General features: G+C 36.4%; 1 protein-coding gene across 1 annotated transcript in view; it reads left to right on the plus strand.

Annotated features, from left to right (window-relative positions):
• POLR3B (RNA polymerase III subunit B) overlaps nucleotides 1-23,816 on the plus strand; it is a 71,872-nt gene that overhangs the window by 10,371 nt on the left and 37,685 nt on the right. The window contains exons 10-19 of the mRNA XM_034403612.3: nucleotides 4,315-4,437; nucleotides 6,000-6,116; nucleotides 7,803-7,937; nucleotides 14,704-14,865; nucleotides 16,826-17,026; nucleotides 17,838-18,000; nucleotides 19,404-19,557; nucleotides 21,431-21,505; nucleotides 22,778-22,876; nucleotides 23,323-23,450. Coding sequence (XP_034259503.2) covers nucleotides 4,315-4,437; nucleotides 6,000-6,116; nucleotides 7,803-7,937; nucleotides 14,704-14,865; nucleotides 16,826-17,026; nucleotides 17,838-18,000; nucleotides 19,404-19,557; nucleotides 21,431-21,505; nucleotides 22,778-22,876; nucleotides 23,323-23,450 — 1,357 coding nt within the window. The remainder of the gene's footprint in view (nucleotides 1-4,314; nucleotides 4,438-5,999; nucleotides 6,117-7,802; nucleotides 7,938-14,703; nucleotides 14,866-16,825; nucleotides 17,027-17,837; nucleotides 18,001-19,403; nucleotides 19,558-21,430; nucleotides 21,506-22,777; nucleotides 22,877-23,322; nucleotides 23,451-23,816) is intronic.

Here is a 23,816-nt window from a genome sequence, read left to right on the forward strand (position 1 = left end):
CCCAAAAAGAGGGTGAAAATCTGGGTGCGTCTTATACTCTGAATGTAGCCCTGCCCAGCTTTTCAAACGGAGGTTTCAGAGGCTGAAAAAAGCATCAGAAAAGAAGCTTCAGAAAAGAAGTCCCCAAACAGAGCTTCAGAGGCTTTTTTCCCAAAGCTCTGTTTCAGAGGCAGGAAAAGAAGTTTTTTCCGAAACAGAGTTTCAGAAGTTTCAGAGGCAAAAAAAAAAGCAAGGCACAGAGTTCACAACCAAGAAACCTATTGCTAAAATTCACCTCTGGGAACAGCTGATCGGGGGTATTCCAGGAGGCTGATCCACCTGCCAATCAGCTTTTTTCTTATTTTCCTCCCCCAAAACTAAGGTGCGTCTTATACTCTGAAAAATACGGTATATCTTCTGGAATAAAATATATACCATATATATACAATATATAGAAATATATATTTCTATTTATTGAAAGAAAATGAGTATTTTTGTAAATATTTTAAAGGCAGCCTCTCAATTAAATTGAACTTTTGTGGAGCAGCTGCTGGCCACTGAATCCTTAAGTTCATTTATTGTGCCTTGGGAATTCTATAAGGCAATACTTCTAGAAGTCTTCCATAATCTTATATAGTTTAGATGTTGTATTAACATCTCAGATCTGAAAAGCATTGCCAGAAGAGGGCAGTGCTTGATCGCAATACAACCAAAAAATGACTTTGAGTTTGGGGCTGCTTTGAAAAATTATCTTTAGGGATTAAGACTTTTATGTGTTTTTTGATTTTAATACTACATAATTTATTCCTATTAAGAAAAATCTTCCAATTCATTTTGCCAGATCAATTATTTGTTCATATCAGAGAAGGACATCACATGTTCTGAAAGCATGTAACTTCTTTGCCTACTTCTGTGTCAGTAACTGTGAATTTAAATTTTACTTCTGTGCCACATTTTTATTTTTCATGAAAGAAAACATTTCTTAGAGTAATGTACATGGTTAGAGGATAAAACTCTGGCTGTCCGGATAGCATTTTTAATATAGGAAATGGATAAATATTTTGCTGGCAGTAGGATATTAAGATAAAAGCAAGTTGACTGTAGCGTTTGAATGGTACATTACAATAATACAATCCTGGTTATACTATCATGCTTTGGATTTGACTTGCAAAATATTTGCCAAGAAATTAATTGTCACTACATTCAGTAATTATTTGAAATAAATGTTGCTGTTTGTGTGTGAACTAGCAACTAACCTTTAGATAGCAGTATTTTTATATGTGGTGATTTGCAAACAAATCTGTCTGTCTACCCAAGATATCAACAAATCTGTCTGTCTATTTGTTGATCTGTCGATGTAGTGTAAAAAACAGGTTACTTGTAGTCATAAAACCCCAAACAATCCTAAATTCTTTGGTGAAATTTGTTAGCAACAGCATATCTTTTTTGGATGGGTATGAGATACAAATGCTCTACCAGTGAATAAGGATGAAATAAAGGTAAAGGTAAAGGTTCCCCTTGCACATATGTGCTAGTTGTTCCCGACTCTAGGGGCGGTGCTCATCTCCGTTTCAAAGCCGAAGAGCCAACGCTGTCCGAAGACATCTCCGTGGTCATGTGGCCGGCATGACTAAATGCCAAAGGCTCATGGAATGCTGTTACCTTCCCACCAAAGATGGTCCCTGTTTTTCTACTTGCATTTTTTACATGCTTTCGAACTGCTAGGTTGGCAGAAGCTGGGACAAGGAATGGGAGCTCACTCTGTTACACACCACTAGGGATTCAAACCGCTGAACTGCCGACCTTTTGATCAACAAGCTCAGCGTCTTAGCCAGTGAGCCACCGCGTCCCTAAATATGAAATAATTATAAATTATGAAATAATTTATATGAAATAACTAAATATGAAATAATGAAATAACGTATGATAAAATAATTTTCTCAAAATTACTGTTATCTGGCACTTAATATGTAGGAATTTTTTTTTTGAAGAACCGTAATATACATTGATAACACTTAGAAATTCTTTGAATAATTGGAAGTATTCTCTCCCATACCAGATATTCGCTAATACTTTGTCATTTTGTTGGGAACTAGATAAAAATAACTTTCGGTGTTAAGGGGTTTATTTTTAATATGAGCTCTGCCATATGTTCACTAGCAAATCATCTGAATCATGGCTTGGTGGGGTCTCAGCCACAGGCTGTGTTGATAGTAGCAGATGATCTTGACCATTTCAGACTAGCTTTAGAACAAAGTATAAAGTTGACACCACCTAGGTCAGCTTGATCTTTGAGGATCAATAATGAGAATGTGTTCCTGTTGCTTCTCATAACTCTCTCAATAGCTTTGAGTAGTAATTTTTCATGGATAGACTGAGACAATTGGAAATGGAAATTGGAAACACGTGGCTCTTCAAATGGGAGCTATTATATGGTTTATGCTAATCCCTTCTGTTGCTGATACTTTTCAAAATAACACTGCTGGGTATGATCAACAAGACACCCAAATCTATTTCTCTGTAACAAGAAATGATTTAGCTCCTCTAAATGCCTGACTGTAGTTACTAATGTGCTGGGCGAGGGATAACAAATTAAAATGGAATCCAGACAAAATGTTGCAAGGAGTCATCATTGTGGGGGTAGGGGTGTAGATCTGCTTGTGAATGGGATTACTGCCTCCCAGAAGGACTGGGTACATACTTTGGGTTGCTTCTGAATGCAACTCTCTCTGGTTTCCCTGACTGATGAAATACAGTTGTAAGATAATTTTTACTGTACCCTGCCAAGAAATAAATATTCTCTAAATTCTGAAGTCCAGCCCACATTGTCTGTAACAATTCAATCTTTCAGAGGCTTTTGGAGATGGCCAAATGTAAACCTGCAGGAAAAGAGAAATACAGCTCAGAAGTACTCAAATGCTGGAGGCTATTATCTCCCAGCCCATGTGGTAGCAACAAAAAAAGTAAAATCTAACAGCCTGTAAAGGAAATCATAGCAGAATCAAATACATTTTAAAGAGAAGTAAAGAACACCATTTAATATCTTGAGGTAGGCAGTCCTACTTACTCAATTGCCACCAAGGAAGTCCCTTTCTTGTATTACTATTTAAAGTAATAACAAGAAGGACTCTTTAAGGGAGCAGCTCCAAAATATTTAGACCCCCCCAACGTTGTTGAATCCTAACTACTGTTGTGTTTTTAATATGCATTTTTGATGGGGTGTAATTCCAAGAAGATAGGTGAAAGCAGAAGCTTTAACAGTATCTGCAATTCACAAAGATCTGCCCTGCTGTCTGCCAGTTTGAAGCACTATTTATAGAGAGATTGGGGAGATTTAAAACCTGAAAAGCTCATTTATATTGTAAGCTCTTTTTTTCCCCAATATAAAATATAATCCGGTGCTTATGAACTTCTGGGGAAAAAAATAACATAACGTGATTCTAAGGCTAGAACTATGTGTGAAATCCCAACCTTCTATTTTTATAAGATTTGACTCATTACCAATAGTCATTAATATTGCACCACAAAGAAGTAGAGGCTGGCTCCACTTCGTTGGTGGAGATAATACATAAACATGGCAGGCGACGGTAAAGAGGGCAGGCTATAGTTCGCTACCTTAATTTCCTACCATAGTGTGGAATGTGGAATGTTTTTAAAGTTTCTGGTTTTTGGGTGGTGGTTGTTTTTTTTTTTTTTTTTTTTTTTTTTTTGTGCTTTCCCATGTGCATCCTGCATTCTTCATGGGAGCAGGTCTATGTTTGCTAAGTGCCAGTTTTGTTGTTTGTATGCTATGCACCTACACAGTGCAATAACAATGCAGGTTCCTCTTCCAATATTCAGCATGCTCAGAGGCAGGATTTGATAGTCTTCATTAATCCCACCTTAAATTCAGCTTACTCCTGAGAAAGGGAGGTGCATATTGCGAACCTGATCAGTGATAACGTTATACAGCTTTACTGGATTGTGTATATACAAGCTTCAATTCCTGCAGCTCTTCGGCTAGTTTATTCTGCTGCAGTTGTCAGTTGCTATTTATTGAGAAAATGTATGAAGTTTCTTCTTTATACATCAGCCAATAACTTTCTAGTAAAAAAAATATACTGTCTCGCCATTCATCCTTCCTGCTTTCGGTGCTGCTTATCAAGATTTCCTTTTGATGAGGAGGTGCTGCTGCCAATGCCAGATGGTCCTATTTCTGAGAGAACTCGCTTTTGCTTAAGAGTTTACTGACTACAATACCAAATTAGCATAAGCAAATGTCAGCGAGTTAACAGAAAGCCAACATTCTTTCTCTCCCTTTTCTACCTTTTATTTCTCTTCCTCTCTCTATTATAGGCCATGGGGGTTGAGAGTGACCAAGAGATTGTGCAGATGATTGGAACAGAGGAGCACGTGATGGCTGCGTTTGGCCCCAGCTTGGAGGAATGCCAAAAAGCTCAGATTTTCACACAGATGCAGGTGGGTGATATTCACTCAATCCATCTATAGCGCATTTGTAATGAAACTGGGCTTTTTACCCCTTTAAAAAACAGTGAGTAGCAAGAAGACGCACCAGTACATCTTTTACTTGTCACCCCTCTTTGCTTAATTAGGTCAGGAGAGTAAGCCCATATCCAAAAGCCTATACAATATCGAACAGTTAATTGGAAAGGTTGAAGTATTAAAACTCTGGATTGCTCCATTAGAGGGCTAATGAAGTTTATACTTTGTTCTAGAATACTAACTTATTAAACTTGTGTCATATAAATGGTGGCAGGGGTAACATTTTAAAATATCCTACCAATATCTGAAATAGCATAGTACATAGTTACTGAAGCATTTGTCCCATCCTAATTACTTTGATGGGTAGGAAAAGCCTAGCTCATAAACAGTATTTTGACCGCATGAATGGGACTTTTATCAGATTTACTGAAATTTACCTGAAATGAAACCAGACAGGCAAAATAAAAGCAATTATTATTATTATTATTATTATTATTATTATTATTATTATTATTATTATTAATTAAATTTATATCCCGCCCTTCTCCCCGAAGGGACTCAGGGCGGTGAACAGCCGAGAATTAAAATAACATACAATATAAAAGTTAAGATAATTAAAAATAAATTAAATTAAACGGCCTCCCAATTTAAAACCCCTAGCTATACAATTAAAAACTAACCCATAAAACCTATTCAGGCCAGGCCGGCTTGCTGAAATAAAAACGTCTTCAGGGCCTTACGGAAAGTGCCGAGATCCGGAATCAGCCGTATTCCGGGAGGTAGCTCGTTCCAGAGGGCAGGTGCTCCCACAGAGAAGGCTCTCCTCTTGGGGGCCGCCAGCCAACATTGCTTGACCGATGGGACACCCAGAGGAGGCCCTCTCTGTGAGAGCGTATTGGCCGGTGGGAGGTTATCGGTAGCAGAAGGCGGTCTCGTAAATACCCTGGCCCTAAACATAAACTGACGGTGCTGCCTTATATTTCAGACTGCATTTTTTAATATCAGAAAGAGCCAATATGATCAAATGAAAATGAGCCTTGTTAAACAGAAGCCATCTACTGCAGGGGTGGGCAAATGCGGCCCTTTTACAACCTGTGGACTTCAACTCCCAGAATTCCTGAGACAGCCGAGCTTGGCTGTCTCAGGAATTCTGGGAGTTGAAGTCCACAGGTTGTAAAAGGGCCACATTTGCCCACCCCTGATTTACTGCATAACTAGAAAAAGAGATGCTTACCCATTCAGTGTTAAACTCAAGCTAGGTGATATATTTTCTTACTTGTAAGGGATTACTTTGAAATAACAGAGTGTAACAGAGTAATTGTACTGCTCAGCAATTTCTACCCATTACCTGTCCTGCTCTCTGGTTTTGCTTTTAAGACAGTCATGTTCTGGCTTGTGGGCTTCCTTGTAAAATAAAACCTCTCAATAAATACTGAACTTCTCCAAGAGGAAAAAGTACATTGACAATGATTTGTGACGTGTACGTAATGATGACAATAATGATTTTCAGCACACTGTCTTTTCACTTCTCTTTGCAGGCATTGAAATATTTGGGAAATAAAGTCCGAAGGCAGCGAATGTGGGGAGGTCCCAAGAAAACCAAGATGGAGGAAGCAAGAGAGTTGTTGGCAACGACTATTCTTGCCCATGTGCCGGTAAGTGATTTGGTCTTAAACTATCAGATGTTCTTCCTACTTTGCAGGAGTGACTACGGAATGATAGATGAAATTGAATGCAGGAAGAACTGCTGCTCAATTTATTATTATTAGTTTCTGGTGATAGTTTATATATACAACCACTTATATACCACCTTGCTTCACAAAACTCAAGACAATACCAACTATTGTCAGGCACAAATAATCAGGAACAGGTGTTGAGTTCAAAGCACTAAAAGTTTATTCTTGTCATATACCCAAGACGCTGAGCAGCTACCCTATTTCCCCCAAAATAAGACATCCCCTGATAATAAGCCCAATCGGCCTTTTGAGCACATGGCAATAAGGCCAAGTGCTTATTTGAGGGTTCAAAAAAATATAAAACAGTGTCTTATTTTCAGGGAAACAAGGTAACAGTCCAAGCTACATTGGTGCTAAAGGTCAACGGAATTCACAGGGGGGAGGGCTGGACTTGGGTCTCTTGTGGCTGCACAATGACTCCAAACTCATTTTACATTTAACCCTGCCCTCCAGAACAGCCTGCTCATCTCCTACATCTATAAATCAATACAGCAAAAAGTAATTAAAATAAATTTTATATAATTTTAAGCAGGAGTAACAGATCTGAAGTATATTAATTTTCCAGTATTCATTCAATGTCAGTATTAATTGGTATGATAAACGCATGCAGCAACCTTATCTTTACATGCCATAGGCATGTAAAGCAACCGCGGATGAATTTGCAGTCCATCCTGCAGAATAGATTGTTGATCCTGGGTGAGACACCAAGTAGTCCTACTCAGAATTTTTGAGAGATATATACATAATCTGAGAGAGTGTGATCCTAGTATCTATTAAACTCTGAAAGACTATCTGCCCATTAAATAAAACAGTATTCTCCTTCTCCATATTGTACGCAATAACCACTAAATTGTTACTGCCAGCAATAACAATAAAACCATTCATTGTAATGGTTTTACTGTTAATGATACACCGATCGCATAGCTGCAGCCTTTCTTCCCTCCTGGTTCTCTATCTCTTTTGTGGCTTGAATCCAAGATCAGCACTATACTCTGCAACATGCTAGATATATTGTACTGGAAAAAGATATAATTGACCATATGTAATAATAAGAGTTAAGCAGAGTTAGCCATAAGTTAATGATCAGGCAATTATCTGATTGGTAGTTTACATAACAATGAATGTATTGCTCTGAGATGGCATTTTCTCCAGTACTCGTATCTAGCGGTGGATAATATTGAGAAGTAATATGGAGCTTTACCCAGAATAATTGAAAGAGAGTTTCCAGACATATTCTGTGTACTGTCAGACCCATTCCCAGAAATCAGAAGCTTGGGCAAACTCTGGTACCAGAAAACATGATGAAGGTAAATCATGACGGGAAAGGAAGAAAGAAGGCATTTTTAAAAAAAGAGATCACTTACAATCAAAAGTGGCATCCAAGCACTTGATGCATGGTGGATCAGTTATAAAATCCAAGGCCCTTGTAGAAAGGAGAGGCTGTAACGATAAATGCAATTTATTCCTGTACTATTCTTTCCTTCCGTTTGCATGACCCTTTACTTACCATGTTAAACACATCAAAGTTGAGACATTTCCATGTAAGGTACCGTAAGTACCTTAAGTAAGGTACTTAAGTTAATTTTCTCATTTTTGGTATTTCAGGTAAAAGAATTCAACTTCCGCTCCAAGTGCATCTACACAGCTGTGATGGTCCGCAGGGTGATTCTAGCTCAGGGAGATAACAAAGTGGATGACAGAGATTATTATGGAAACAAGAGGCTGGAACTAGCAGGACAGGTAGGTGCACCTCGATGCTTAATAAAATTGGACTACATTATATTGCCTAATGTGTCAGTCAAATGCACACAGTCATTTAATTTAAACAATACAGGTGCGATAATTTCTTAACCAAATTGATGAAATAAAAATTCTGTTCCTTGATTTAAAATGAAGAGTCGTTTGCAAAAGATTGCCTTCCCATCCAACCAAAAAGTAAAAGGTAAAGGAATTCCTGCTGGTTTTACTTCACTAGTCATTGCCAACTATAGAGGGCGATGCTCATTTCCATTTCAAAGCCATTGAGCCAACACTGTCCAAAGACATCCTGTGGTCATGTGGCCAGCATGATGTCACAGAGTGCTGATACATTTCCATCAAAGTGATACCTATTTATCTACTTGCATGTGCGTGGTTTGTTTGGTGGGGGTTTTTTTTAATATGTTTTATTTATAGTTTTCCTTTAACAACCAACATATTTTGTGGACAGTGTAATGACTGGGTCAATACATTTTTTACACAGTGCTAACAATAATAATTGTTTTTATGTTCCAGCTTCTAACCTTAATAGGCTCATTATAATTACAATATATTCTTTTATGTTTCAATGTGTATAATACTATTTTCCCAATTTGTTCTCCCCCCACTTGTTGGAGTTCTTCCATATTCACCTCTTTCTCTTTAAACAGTACTATTCTCTCTTTATGATTCTTTATCACTTTCTCCAAAAATATATTTAAACATCAATTACATTTCTTCATACAATGTGTTTGTTAACCCCTGTTAAATCACTAATATTTTAATATTTTAAGTATTACTCAAGCTCCACCATATTTCCAATATCTCAGTTTTCTATAAACCCAATAAAACCAATTATTAATAAAATTTAATCAGTTCCAGGATTATATCTCTAAATCCCCTGAATTTGTAATCTTTAAAAGCTATAAATTCCAGTATATTTTTTGCACACTTAATCATAATAATAATACATTTAAATATACCTAAACATAGTCTTAGCCTAACCCTAACCCTAACCTTAGTATATATGTAGTTATAATAAATTCTGTTACATATCTGTATATGTGTTACTATTTTCCCAATTTATACTTTCTGCTTCTTTCTGTTGATTTTTAATACAGTCACAATATTACAAGGTATTATGTTTCTATCCGTCATCTCTCAGCCTTTTTAGGATTTCATCATTTATTGACTTTTTGGTGATTCTTTTATATTTCTCTCTTGGGATCCTATATTTCTTTCTAACATTTTTACATAGACTGAATGTTCCCTCTGCCTTATCCCTTATCTCCTTCTGCTGTATGTTATGGATGCCCATCAATAACACCTTCATTATTTTGGGGAAATTTTCCTTTTTTTCACTCTGTTCTATTGTAAGCTTTTAAAGAATTATCTATTTGATTCTTGGCATTTATTGTTACTGTCTTTTCAATATTTTTGTTTTCTTGTAAATTATTTTGATTTGTCTCCTTCACCACTCCTTCTTAGTTCTCATCTGTCTTCTGAATATTATGTTCATCTTTCCCCACCATTTGTTGAGGATCTTCTACACTCACATCTTTATCTTTGAATAATCCCATCATCTCGTTATGATTTTTTGTCACATTTTCATAAAAACTTTTTACCATTCATAATATTTCTTCATAGAACTTTATTGTCTTCTGCTGAGTCACCTTGTGCCAAATTAATATATCAAAAATTACTCAATATATCTCTAATATTCCAGTATCTCAATATCTAAAAACTCCAAAAAAGTCAATTATTAATACAATTTAGTCAATCCCAGAATTATTCTCCAAGTCCCCTAGCTTTCTAGTCCTTAAAAGTTATAAATTTATACTTTACAGTCTTTATAGTTTCCAGTTTAGACGTTCCCAATTGTCCAAATTTTAAAGTCTTATTTGTCTTTTCTTTTTCTCTCTTTTTTCTTTTCCTTTTTCCCTTTCTATCGCTTTTCTTCTTTTGCCTCATAGGATGATCTTTCAAGTGATGTTAGTAAATCAAATCCACCTTGATCCACCAGGTTTCCTCAAATCTTTCAAATCCACCTTTCAATGAACAGTTTCAATAAAGTTTTAGTATTTATAGTTCATTTTGCCTTAAAGATCTTCAAACGGCTCACTAGAGATTTCCAAGCATCCAAATCACCTACTAAGATAAAGTCAAAGTCAAATAGCCTTCCATGTATTGTTTCCTTTCTCTCCTTTCATCACTTTCACTCAAATTTCCCATGTTGCAGTAATCTTCTTCCTCCAGTAGATGGCTCCCCTGCTCCCAATTCCAGCTTTCAACAGAGTCAAAACAGCTGACTATCAACCATTCAGGGGGGGTTAAAGATAGAGTTTAGAAAAGCAATTTTTCCCAATAATCACTTTTCACAATGTTGTTTTACTTTTTCCAGGCTTTCTGTGTTTTAAAACATCCTTTAGATATTTCTTTTGTGTCTGAGTCTTTAATCTTTAATCTTTCTCTTTGGTTTTCAATCTTTAATCCTACTTCATAAATCCAATCGCCGCTTTCTTAATGTTTGGATATTGTTTTTTGGAATTTTTTACTTGAGTTAAATTTTTAAGGTAAAAGTTGGAAATTATCTCACTCAGCTGTCCATGCACTGCTCCAGCAAAGATCTTAATGTCCTGGTTGTCCCAGCTTGTGACTGACCAAAATGGCAATCATCCTTTTTGCTGTTCGGGAGAGCTTTCTTCAGATCAGCGAGGAAATTCCAGTCTCCTCGTAATCAACGAAGTGTCTCTTCTTTCTTCACCACCCCTCCAGGGCGGCTTGACCCCTTAGGGTCTCCCGGTAAGCAGTTGCCAGCTGCATTTCATGGAGCCCAGCGGAGCTCCACTATTTTCCCGCCCTTCCTGCCGTGACATCAACCGGAATTCCTCATGTGCATGTTTTCAAACTGCTAGATTGGCAGGAGCTGGGTCAAGAATGGGAGCTCATCCCATGACACTTAGGTCTTGAACCTGGGCCAAAGAAGACATATTTTATTTGTCTGCTTCCCTTACAGATGGGGCATAGAAATTGCCTATCCCCCCCCCTTCCCGGTTTGAAATGCAGAGATAAATGCTGCAGATAAGGTGTTTATCTCAATATGACCCAAGTGGAGAGTGGAGAGAGCCTTTGCGTGATATATGCTGAGGTGGCTCTGGAATTCAGCAGAAAAGAAATGACAAATGCAAAAAGGACAAAACTGTCTTTCATCTTCTTTAAGGGGCAGGAGTGGGAGGAATGACATCCCAAACGTGAGCAAGTACACTTAAAAGTAAAGGTCTCCTGTCATGCCCCCATCGGTGTCTGAATCTGCGGGGGAAGATGAGCTTGAACAAGAGCCAACAGAGATCGAGAGGGCGGCTCCGTTGGCCTTGGAGGAAACTGAGGAAGGGCAGAGTCAGTACGGGCAAGGCTTTTCAGGATTAGAAAGGCTTGCAGACAGGGAGGAGCAGGAGAGACAAAGCTCAGGCAAAGAGCAAGGACCACCTCCTGATCCTAGAGGACGAAGAGAAGAGAGAAGGCGAGAACAACGCAGACTGAGCCGGCTACGAGGGAGGCGAGTGCCCCCCACCTTCACAAGGCACACCTGGGGACTGAAACGTAAGGAGGTGCTGGTGGGAGGGGCATTTGTTGGGAACAAGTGTTGAATCTGTGGAGCCTTGTGTGCACTTGCTGACGCCTGGAGATTACTGTTTAGCTAACCTGGCTTACTGGACTGCTGGCCTTGGTTACTGTTTACGTAATCTTGCTTACTGGACTACTCACAGCCAGAGGCTGCTGAAGGTGCATATGAGAGCTTTGCTCCAGGACTTGTAGTAAACGTGAGAACGTTTAGGGGCAAAGTTGGATCAATAAAGGAGAGTTAGACCTGTTCTCTGGCTATGTTGTTTTTGTGCCCGGGTCATCACAGTCTCCTGAGTTTATACATACATTAATGTGGATAAAATTCCATCTGTTTCATGACTGATGAAAGAAGAAAAAGTAAGTTTTTGAGCAGTGCTGAATGGTGAATTTTACATTATTTACCTTTTATGTAGTAACTCTTCTAATTTTTTAGAAACATACTACAAAATCCTTTACTATTTATTTTATTTTTTAAAATATACTAGTCAAAAAGTACAATTCTATGTGTGTTTAGTTGATTAAGCCTCCACTTTATAGCAAATTAATCAACTATAATTTGCTTTCATTAGATTATTCTTCCTTGTGATAGACCTTGGCTACAAATCATTACAGCAGTTTCAGGTCCAAATATACCTTGAACTTGCCACAATTCTGTTCAAATACAATGGTTTTTAAGTTAGAGTTTCATAAATAGTACCATCTGTCTATTGCCTTATTAGTTATTTTAATATTTATGATAGTTTTGTAACTTAAAAATATATCTTGCAGATGTGTTTCTGCTATTATTAACACAATGTTTGCATTATATCTGCAAAATAATAAAGCACCTTACTTTAAGCCTGTTACTCAGTGTTTTCAGTTAATGTTTCCGTCTAAATGGCTTTTATCCTTTAAAAAGCTGGCAGTGTTTCTGGGCTAAAAATTCAGTTGCTTAAAAATTTGAATGAAAAGGGATTGATCCTGTATTAAGGAGAAAAGCAGAGCAGTCTGCACAATGTGAAGACATAAAAGGTATTGTGTCTATAAAAATGTGTGAAAACAATAGTAGCTAATTTCACACCCCATGGGACAAGGGAGCACGAAATGTGCTTTAGCTTTAGATAACAGTTGTTTCCACTAGCCAAGCTGGTTTACAGAGCTTTTTCTTCATTTTTTCAGCCCACAAGAGGCTTGGTAGGCCAGGTGCCAGCAGAGGTGTTAGCGAAACCTACCGACTCCAAGCTTAATCTTTTCACCTACCTTTTCTCTTTCCTTAATGTGTTCATTATTTGCTGAGCATTTCCCTCCTCTTTGTCCTCAGGGTTTGTTTGGCATTTTTTTCCCCCTCTCTCTCTTTCTTTCTAATTCAGCTTGCTTTGTATGGGTGAGATATGGAACAGCACCAAAATCCGGCACCCTGGAAAGGAAAGGATTTCTACCCTATGACAAAAGAAAACCGTCTTGACTTCAGAGATTGACTAATCCCAGCTGTTCTGATAATATAATTAAGGCTGCCTAATGTCTTTAATTTTGCAACCAGTTTGTGTGAAAAGGAGAATTTGGCACTCTAAAGCCTTAAACAGTAAATGGCAATCTCAAGGAGTCTAATTAGAATTCTCTGACATTAAGCTAATTGGTGAAATTCTATTTCAGCAGCTTAACTTCTTTATTAATTTTTTTTTCCTCAGGATTTTCCTTGAAAATCAATTGATGAACTGTCACTTTCTTTCCCTTATACCTTCAACTACATTTGGGTATAATTTACTTCCCAGTCCTCTTTTTGAAAGGCCTTGTGCTTGCAATGAAAATTTAATGATTATTATTACTGGGATTCCATTCGGTGTTTAATCACTTACTCTTGATCTAAAAAATAGCATATCATGAATCTTTGCCATGCTCTTAGAAATAAACCCTTTTAGAATAAACAAAAGTAAAAAAAAGTCACTGACTTTAGAATAGATTGGAACAGAAAGAAAATACTCTGGTTAGTGGAAATCTTTTTGAAGTTAGTAAAAATTTATAGAAAGTTTATTATATATTCTATATAGTGGATTATATATCATCAGGTAGGATTTAGGAAATAATTCTGTATGAAATCCTGGATAGTTACTGCTATGTAACTGGATAGTTAAGTGACTGAATGTACTATAAAACATGAAAAGATTTGTTTGTTTTGCTAATATATTGTGTGACGCCATTACGAGTATAAATAATCACTTATAGTTTATTGCAATTTATATTGTGATATCCAGATTCAGAAGTTACAAGAAACTCAAAGTAATAACAGCTTCTAACAGTTGTTTCTTTAAAGTTATATTTAGAGTACAGTTTATAAAAACTGGAATATGCACAATTAATAGTAAATCATTTCAACTGCTGCGTGTTCAGAGTGATCTAGAGTTTGAACCAAAAGAAGCTTTATCAGCCAGTGTTTTCTATAAACTATTAGGGATGCAATGATGGAAAGATGATGAATATAATCAGTATAAATGTTAATTTGGAAAGTAAAGTAGATGCTTGGCCTTTTGCCAAAAGGGGCAGAGTTCTGCTAATACTTCTAAGAAAATGGAGACAGTTTTAAAACAGACTCATTCCCTGCAGGAATTAAATTATGCAATAGATTCCAGAATGTCTTAACAGGGCCTGTTTAAATACTTAGCTTGTTTGGTGCTTAACAATGTATTGTATGCTGGGAACTTGCATTTTTGGCATACACTAGCAACTGTATTTTAGTCTTCCTGACAATTAGAATTGTTAAAAAAAAAAAAAAAGCAAAGTTTGGAATGGAGCTGTTTTCTAGAGACAAGAGAAGAAGCTGAGAATGAAAAGCAGTGTTTAATCTCTGGCTACCTTGCTGTGAAACATGTTAGATAGCTTTAAATAAAAATAGCCTCCCCCCCCCCAAAAAAAATGTATCAGTAGAAAAAACACTGCATGTGAATGGGCAAATTAGTGAGCCAACTTTAAAAAAAGTGACAATCAAATATAAAAAAGTAAAATGAGTTGGAAGGAATTTATTAGATAGGGAACAATGAAAACTCCACAGAATTGGAAGGACCCTCTGTTTTCTCCTTTCATAAATATTGGATAAACAATATGATAGCATCATCGCTCTATTTCAACATTTCCTGGGTTGTAAATTAATGACTTTAAATTTTTATTGCAGCTTCTGTCCCTTCTATTTGAAGACTTGTTCAAAAAATTCAACTCTGAGTTGAAGAAAATCGCTGACCAAGTAATCCCCAAGCAAAGAGCTGCCCAGTTTGATGTAGTTAAGCACATGCGGCAAGATCAGATCACCAACGGTATGGTGAATGCCATCTCGACCGTAAGTGTTTCATTTGGATGGACAGCCTTGAGATATCATGAGCCAAGTGACAGGATTCAGTGCAAATTACTGTTCTGCCCCAGCTACAGACCCTAAAGAACGCAGCACACACAAACTCTATACAAAACTTATTTTACTCCAATAACTTAGTCTTTATCAACCAAAGGCTGTTAATAAACTGTCTTAACAGCCTACCAGAATTCTAAGATAAGGTAATCACAGTCTTACTAGACTTGGCAGAAAGCCCACAAGCAATTTTGCAGACACGAAGGAGAGTGAACTAAAGTTGTTCTCTACAGCTTGTTGCAAGCGGCGTTCCTTCTTAAATAGGCTGAGGGAGTGGCCAATTAGCCCTAAGCCTTACTCTCGAGGAGACCTCCTCCTGAGGGGCCACTCCTGCCTTTTGGCAGCTGCGCGCCCGTGCATTGAGAAGAGGCTCCTCCTCTTCGTCCTCTTCACTTAAAGGAGCTTCTCGAGATTCTGAAGGCCCTGGCTGAATCCCTGCCTCTGGCACCACATCTTCTCCAGCCTCCTCACTTTCCAACTCAAGCGCCAGCTGCACAGGCTGCTGGCGCAGCACCACACCAGCCTCCTCGTTGTCGGAATCAGCTACAATCTGCACAGGCCGCTGACGGGCCACAACACTTACAGGCTGTCATATTGCACAGTGCTTCTTTTTCCAATTTTAATTCAAAACCTTCCTTGGATTTGTTTATAGAAGAATTGTTAGTAGCTTGCTGTGTTATATTTGTAAGTCATTTTACAGTTCATCCATATCTGGTTTCTATCATCTGGAAAGTATATGAGGGGCCCTTGTTGCTCTCTGAACTTGGTTGTTTTCCTGCAGACATTTTGTTACCCAAACTAGGTAATCTCATCATCATTGACACTGTTGCCTAGTTTGAGTAATGAAACGTTTGCAAGAAAACACCAAGGATCCATCATTTCAGCCCCGAGCTACAAATATTCTCCTTTATCAGTACAATACGTTTCTGTCAGTTGATGGAGGTGTTCAAAGCGTTGTCTCTATTTTGTTGGATGTCTTTCTTGAGAATGTGAGCAAAGTATATCACCGGATCCAGTTAATTTCTTGACTTAAGTGTGAAGATCTTTTAAGGTATGGCAGCATAATCATTAAATATTCACTCCAAACAGAACAATTTAGCATCTATATTATTATCTTTCTGCTATCAGAAAAGATTAGTGATTAGTGTCTGTTTCCAAGCTACTTAATTAACATTATAACTCTCTATTAAAAAAAAAAGTCTGTCTTTAACTACTTTGGTTTATTTGGTATGTTCTTAGATTATTGCCAATATCTGTTCTTTGTAACAGTGTACAGGACTTAATATAATAGTTTTAAGTTGAATGAATATTTTTTTAAAAAAAACTTCCTGAAGTTAAGAACAGTTTAACCATGGTACCAGTTATTAAGAAAAGGGAAGTGTATTGTTAATTTTTTAATTTGGATTCTTGCACTAAATAGTAGGGAACTGGATTCAATTGTTTAAAAGACCTGTTCCCACTTTAAGATTCTGTGATTTAAATCTGGATCCTGTCCAGGAAATGTATTATTATAATGCACCCTAGAAATAAATAATGTATTGGGCTGGTCCAACCATTCCAGTTGTTTACCAACAGAGAAATGTCTTGCTTATGTATCTCTTCACCTTAGTACTTGAATCAAAATGCCAAATAAAAATGGAAATGGACTTTAAACAATTGAGAAATTTGCCTGCAACAAACAATCGATCAAAATCTGCAGCAAAATCTTGGTATGCTGAAGTTCAACACATGACCAACAGCATGATTATTGTCATTTATACAAAAAACTTTCCTAGATTTTCCTGATAGATGAAAATCTGGACCCGTTTTACCATGTTTTCCAAATTGATACTGTTTAGAAATGTAAAAGGTTGTTTGAAGCATTGACCAGTTTTACGTGGTTCTTTATCTTTAGGGGAATTGGTCACTGAAGAGATTCAAGATGGATCGACAAGGTGTGACTCAAGTATTGTCACGCTTGTCCTATATCTCTGCTTTGGGGATGATGACAAGGATTTCTTCTCAGTTTGAAAAGACCAGGAAAGTGAGTGGGCCCCGATCTCTGCAGCCATCTCAGTGGGGAATGCTGTGCCCATCAGATACTCCTGAAGGAGAGGTAAGATCCATTGGGTTAATGCACTTCCCCTTGTCATATTACGTTATACTTCACAGTTATTATATGGATGTACTGCCTTTGCCTATTCCCATCCTTTTTTGCTGTCTTTTCCCCTCAAAATGAAGAGGAGAACCTCTTCAATGCATCACCTCCATGCAATGACTTGTACTGCTTCCATGCCATTAAACAAGTCCTCCTGGAATATCCATGATTCAGCAAACCTTTTTCATAGCTATTTTCATGCTCTAAACTTTTCCTCAATTTTGATTGATGGTTTTATGTCCTTGAATTCTTTTGGCTGGCTATCCTCTTTAAAAAGACAACTTTGAATTGTTGGAAACAAATTGCTAATAAATACATTCTCCTGATAGCAATTTACAACAAAACTGTTGTTTAGTGCTAAACGATCTAACTAGCCCTCATAGGTATAAACCAAAAAAAAAGTTGTAATTTTAATTCCAAGTATGGTTGTAAAGCTATAAATATCAGTTATGTCACTTATGTTTTCTAGGATTAAATTATGAATTCTATTCTGTGTTTTTTTTCCAATATAACCTGGAATTAGTTGCCACTAACCAGCCAAATTCTGATAGCAATCACCAAGTAACAGTGGCTAAAATTGCAAACATAAATATTGATATTATATACTGCACAAAATTACATACTAATATGTCTGATACATAATAACATATTTGATGGCCACCTAAGCAGAATGTTTGTTAAATTTATCTCTTAGTATTTTCGTTATATGAATTGATTTTATATACTTGTTTTCCTTTATAATTTTTTAATTGACTTCTGTTTTCGTCAGGCCTGTGGCTTGGTTAAAAACCTAGCACTGATGACTCACATTACTACTGACATGGAAGATGGCCCTATTATTAAATTAGCTGGTAACCTTGGAGTAGAAGATGTAAATCTTCTGTGTGGAGAGGAACTTTCATATCCAAACGTGTTTCTTGTTTTCCTTAATGGTATGTTACTACTTTTAATCCAAGGTTAACAGGATACTAGAAGTTTAAACATTAGTATAAATGATGTGTCCTCATAAAAATTAAGATTTGATCAGATAATTTTTCAGAAAATGAGATTTTTGAATGTGTTATTGTGTATGTTAACAGTGCAATTAAAGGTTCCCAAACTTTGTCATTTCAGTTAGAATCCCAGTAATTTTTTTCACAGCACTGCTAAGCCAAAACTGAACTATTTCAAGCTAGTAGTTCTTGTCGTGTCTGACCAATGTTGAATATCACAGTTTCCTTTGAGAATTTTAAACATCCCATGGTGCCTCTGTGAGTACACTGTGCATTGTGCAAAGTTTAGGAACTATAGAGTGCATATGTGCCAAGTAGAATGCTTCTTGCATTCTTTTTTTGATGGTTCATCCCATGGCATAAATGCAACATTTAAAGTTACATATTAACGTTGATTGGGGAAGCCAATTTTTATAAATCTGTAACATATTTCATTATAGAGATACAATTTTCATACAATGAGCATGATTCTAAATCTTTTATGTTAGTTATGACATGAGGCAAAGTTTTAGAAACCCAACTTCCACATTTAAAAAGTACCTAAATGCAATTATGGCAGGAAATAGACCCTCAACACTGTTGACAAATCAGGAGCAAGATGTGAGATTGTAAAATCTGTACCTGCACAATTATTGTGCACTGATCCCAATACTGCTACGACATATTTTCAGCACACTGTTTCTCATGCAAAATACTCCCAGGTAATATGCAATAAATACTTAAAGGGCATTTAATAGAGTGTGAAATTGTTTTAAGAAAAATACATACATGATTGGGGATGTTGAGAGTTACAATCCCTTATATCTGGAAAATACCAATTGGGGAAAAATGTGTAGAAATGGTAGAAGAAGGGTAAAATAAAGCTTTTTCCCTCCATCTGCTATAACTATGAAAGTTCCAACCCAGCAAGATTTTACCAGGAAACATATTTTTTTACTTTTAAGAGAGACCATATTGAAGTTCTTAGAAGTAATAATGATATCAACAAAAAGATAATAAAATTGCTTTTGTTGGAATATGAAAATTGTTCTCTTTTAGGTTTGCATCATTTTATTTCAGTGCTTTAAATGTTGCTACCATTTTATTTCTAGGAATGACTGGTCCAAATCCAAATTATAGCAGAAATTCAGTTGAATTACCTACTATAATTTCTTGAAAAATGCATTGACTTTACTATTAATTGCTGCATGTTTATGTCCCAGGACGGAATAGAAATTGATCAAACATTTCATAACTATGCTGATAACAACTTGGATTGTTATTACACAGAAAGCCAACATTTGGCTTTATCCATTGAAATGATGGTAACATTTACAGAATCATTTACTTGTTTGCTTGAACAGGTAACATCCTTGGTGTCATTCGAGATCATCAGAAACTGGTCTACACATTCCGGCTAATGCGTAGAGCAGGCTATATCAATGAATTTGTTTCAATCTCCACAAATCTTGCAGACAGATGTGTCTATATTTCTAGTGATGGTGGAAGGCTATGTAGGTAAGAATTTTGAATATGCTTTTCCCAGGCCACGGCACCAGAATATTCCATTCCAAGTATACTATCAAGTTGTTCAGTTCATTCACAAAAAACAGTTTTAGACACATGTGCACTCTACAAGTTGATTGGCAAGCAGCTGGCACTTCACCAACAAGCCAGTCATATAAATTGGAACTCAAGGGATGCACATGTCAGCTGTTTAAAAGTATCATGTTGTATGATTAGTGTTACTTAATTTTTCAATTTTGCTGTGGTTTTCTTCTTTAATCCTATTGTAATTATTGAGATCTCCACTTCAATCTGGAAAGCAGGCGTTAGCTCTTAAACTGATTGCTTGAACTGGAATATTGTGGTTATTTAGGTCGTACTGGAAATTATGTGCAAGTAGTAACAACTCTTGATGTCTAACTGGGCATGCCATTCTTTGTAACTTTTCTTATATGTTTATAATAAAAAGCCTTTGAAAGGTTAGGTTGCCAATTTAAAACATTAATTTTCATTTTTTTTAAAAAAAATCAGAAATGATTAAAAAAATCAACTTTACAGAATAATGCAATAATTTATTTTTTCAAAGCTATTTTTTAGCTTTGAAAACTGCAGAATTTATTTTGGTTCCCTGGAATGATAGATTTAATATTGTTACCATGTAAGCTACATAAATGTATTTCCACCAAGTAGCAAATTGGTATGAATTAACTGAACATACCTTTCAGTTAGCATTTTAATCAAAGCTGGCTGAGGAATTCTGGGAGTTGAAGTCCGCAAGTCTACAAGTTGCCAAGGTTGGAGACCCTGCTCTACATTATGTCATTTCCTTTTTTAAAAAAAAACATTACTCTTTCCTTCAAGAGACTTTCACTCATATTTAATTTATACTTTTAAAGTTTATAAAATTAGATAATATTAAATGTAGAAATAAGTGATAGTAAAGTATTTGCTAAATGGGTTATAGCAATTCCCTCTTTTAAAATATATTACTTTTCTACTTAATGTTAAAAAAAATTGCAATTATTGATAGAAAGGCTAAACGGAGACCTGTTATGCATTCCCTAGCTATATATATGCTAGCCATATATATATTAGAAAATAAGCATAAAGCATTGTCAGAATGGTATATATAGCCTGCCTGCTGTCAGAGCACATTAATACAGAATAATACAAATGTTACATTATGTCATGTTCTCATGACGTACACACACACACACACACACACACACACACACACACACATTAGCGGGTGAGAAGGGCAGTTTTCCTACTTTTACACAGTTGTGTGGTTTGTCCTGAGTTGTGTTTTTAGTTACATTGATCACCAGTGGTGCCTCCTGGTGATCGCTGTAACTGAAAATAAATGCCAATAATTGAGTTGCAGGTACATCCTTCTATGTTCATCTACCTTTCAAACTTTATAGCCTAATATGAACCACCATATGGATAAATACAATTCCTGCATGCGATTTCCTGTTTTATATTGGGAATATCTTTGTAAGGGCAATGGAAAGTATGTGCAGATCTATTTCCATATTACAATGAAAGCTGTTGTGTATGCCAGTTGGAAGCCTTTTATTCCTTCAGTATGTCATTTCTCTGTATATGATAAGTATTTCTTTTTTTCTTTCCTGAACTTTTTTGTACATTATATTTACAAGAGTAGTCTATCTTTTATTAATGGCATAATGTATGCAGTCAGCTAAGACTGAGTATACAGGCGCTAAATCTTTAGGATCCATTCTGCTTCAGTCCACTCTAATTGTAATTCCCTATCATATTCCTCATGCTGCTAACTTCTGCTGTTAACAAGATCTTCATTTCATCTCTGAAATGTCGTGATAATAAAATACATAATGTGTCAACTCTCTTTCTTATGATCTAGACCCTACATTATTGTGAAGAAGCAAAAACCCGCTGTAACAGAAAAGCATATGGAAGAACTTGCACAAGGCTATAGGTAAACAACTCAGAAAGTTATCATGGTTCCTTTACTAGGATCTATCTGTTCATAAAAATAAGAATAAACAGCATTTCCTATGTTTGCAATCCAGTATTTAAGCATAGATATTTCTGTGCTCTTCATCAACAAGCTACCATTCAGTTCTGGGCCTTCAAATTGACTCATGAAATGGTATTAGTCGGAGCCACTAAATTTTCCTCCCCACCAAATAATTTTTATATATCATTAATTAAAATATGTAGAAATAAACGTGAAGCAGCACTGATGTAAGAGTTTGCAGTGTATTCAGCTGCATCGGAGCTCTGCACAGAGCTAGTGATCTGAGGATGAGAAAACAAAGAGGTGCCTGACTACTGTGTGTGTCGTCCATCCGTCTCTGTCCCTGTCCCCGTCCCCCCATCCCCATCCCCGGTTAGCTAACAGCACATCATGTTAGCCTATATATAGACTGAGCCAATGGGTTTTCAATCAGGCCATGTATGTACTGGCTAATTCAGCTCCATGTTAGCCAGCAGGTAGATTAGACTAAAGGGATTTTCAGGAGGGGTTGGTTCACACATTGGCTAATCAAGCTCTTTGTTAGCCAAAACATGGGTTTGATTGACAGGATTTTTGTATAGGCTATTCTGCTCATTAGCTCGTGCAGCTTTGTGTGCTAACTAATAGGTTGATGGCGCCAAAAATGTCGTTCTTTGAAGTAAAAAATTATAGTGGTTAGTGATGCAGTTGTGTTCTGAGATAATTTTTTCAATGCAGAGGGGCTATTTCCTGTAATGAATCTCCTGCATCTCCTTGCTGTAAGAAATTACATGGTAGATAGTTGCAGTCCAATACTTCGTTTGACATTCAGTATATGGGTACTTTATGATCACCATACCCACTACTACATTAGTGTGGCGAGAGTGCCCATTTCAAATGCACTCATTGGCACCACAAAAGTTAAAGAAGGAAGCACCTGGCTAAATGAGTAAGGCATATAACCTTACCAAATCTGGTTCAGTCCTTAGTATCTCCAGGACAGTCAATCCTCTACCTGAACCTCTGGACAGCTACTGCTAGTCAGAGTCTTTAGTTAAAATTTACTAAGTTACTAAGTTAAGTTATTCTGGACTCCATTTAAGGTAGAAATCTGTGTGTGGAAATTCATTTATATGAAAATCCTGTTTTCACTTTGCTTTAGTATTAGTTTTTTGTTTATCTTTTATGCACATTTGCACATGGATTACAATGCATATACATTGTTTTGAAAAATAAATATTTTATATTCAGGAATTTTGAAGACTTTTTACATGAAAGCCTTGTTGAATATTTGGATGTGAATGAGGAAAATGATTGCAACATTGCACTCTATGAACATACAATCAATAAGTAAGTATTCTGGCATCATTAAAACCTTATTTTTTGTATTGTAACACTGAAATTGGAGCAAGAAGATATTTAATCTCCTTGGGAATATATTCTAAGAATGAAAAAAGGTGAAATTTTGTACACCCAGATGTATATGGGACATAAAAAGAAGTTTCTTTTCTTTATTAACATTGTCTTCAAGAACATTTATGTGACTCGGTAACATAATTAAAACAATAAAATCTAAAACCTGTTTTCCTCATTTGGTACTACAATTGTCAAACTCATCATTTGTTTGGTACGTTACCATTGGATCTAATTAGTATCCAAAGGTCTTTCAGAACAGATGGGTTTTCACCTACTTCCAGAAAGCCATTTGGGGGGGGGCACTGTTACTTCACTGGTCCAGGTAACCATGTGATTTTAACTTTAAGAAATCTAGCTATATATTTTTTCTCCTTTATTAGAGAGACAACACACTTGGAGATTGAACCTTTTACTCTTCTTGGAGTCTGTGCTGGTCTCATTCCATATCCCCATCATAACCAGTCTCCAAGAAACACTTACCAGTGCGCTATGGGAAAGCAAGCTATGGGTAAGACTTCTGTGCCTTCAGATAAAAATAGTTATTTCATTCATCCCAGATTCAGTTTCCCTTAGCTTTGTTAAATATTTCTGATACTCTAATTTGAAAACATGTGCCTTCTCATATCCCCAATTTTTGACAATGCTTTCCTATTTTAAAAAACAAAATTAGAAATGTACTCAGAGGCTAAGATAAAAAAATTGATGAGAGATATTTTGTCACATGCTGTTTTCATTTATCAGCACTAAATTATCAGGATTATTTTTAGGGTAATGTAGTTATAACTCCCTTTTCAGAAAACAGGAAATCCCCAATTCATCAACTATTATTTCTTAAGCGAGATTATTAAGCCCCATTATTAAAACTGAATTCCAG

The sequence above is a fragment of the Pantherophis guttatus genome, chromosome 7 (assembly GCF_059756535.1).
Source record: "Pantherophis guttatus breed Tessera chromosome 7, ASM5975653v1, whole genome shotgun sequence".
NCBI classification, from domain to species: domain Eukaryota; kingdom Metazoa; phylum Chordata; class Lepidosauria; order Squamata; family Colubridae; genus Pantherophis; species Pantherophis guttatus.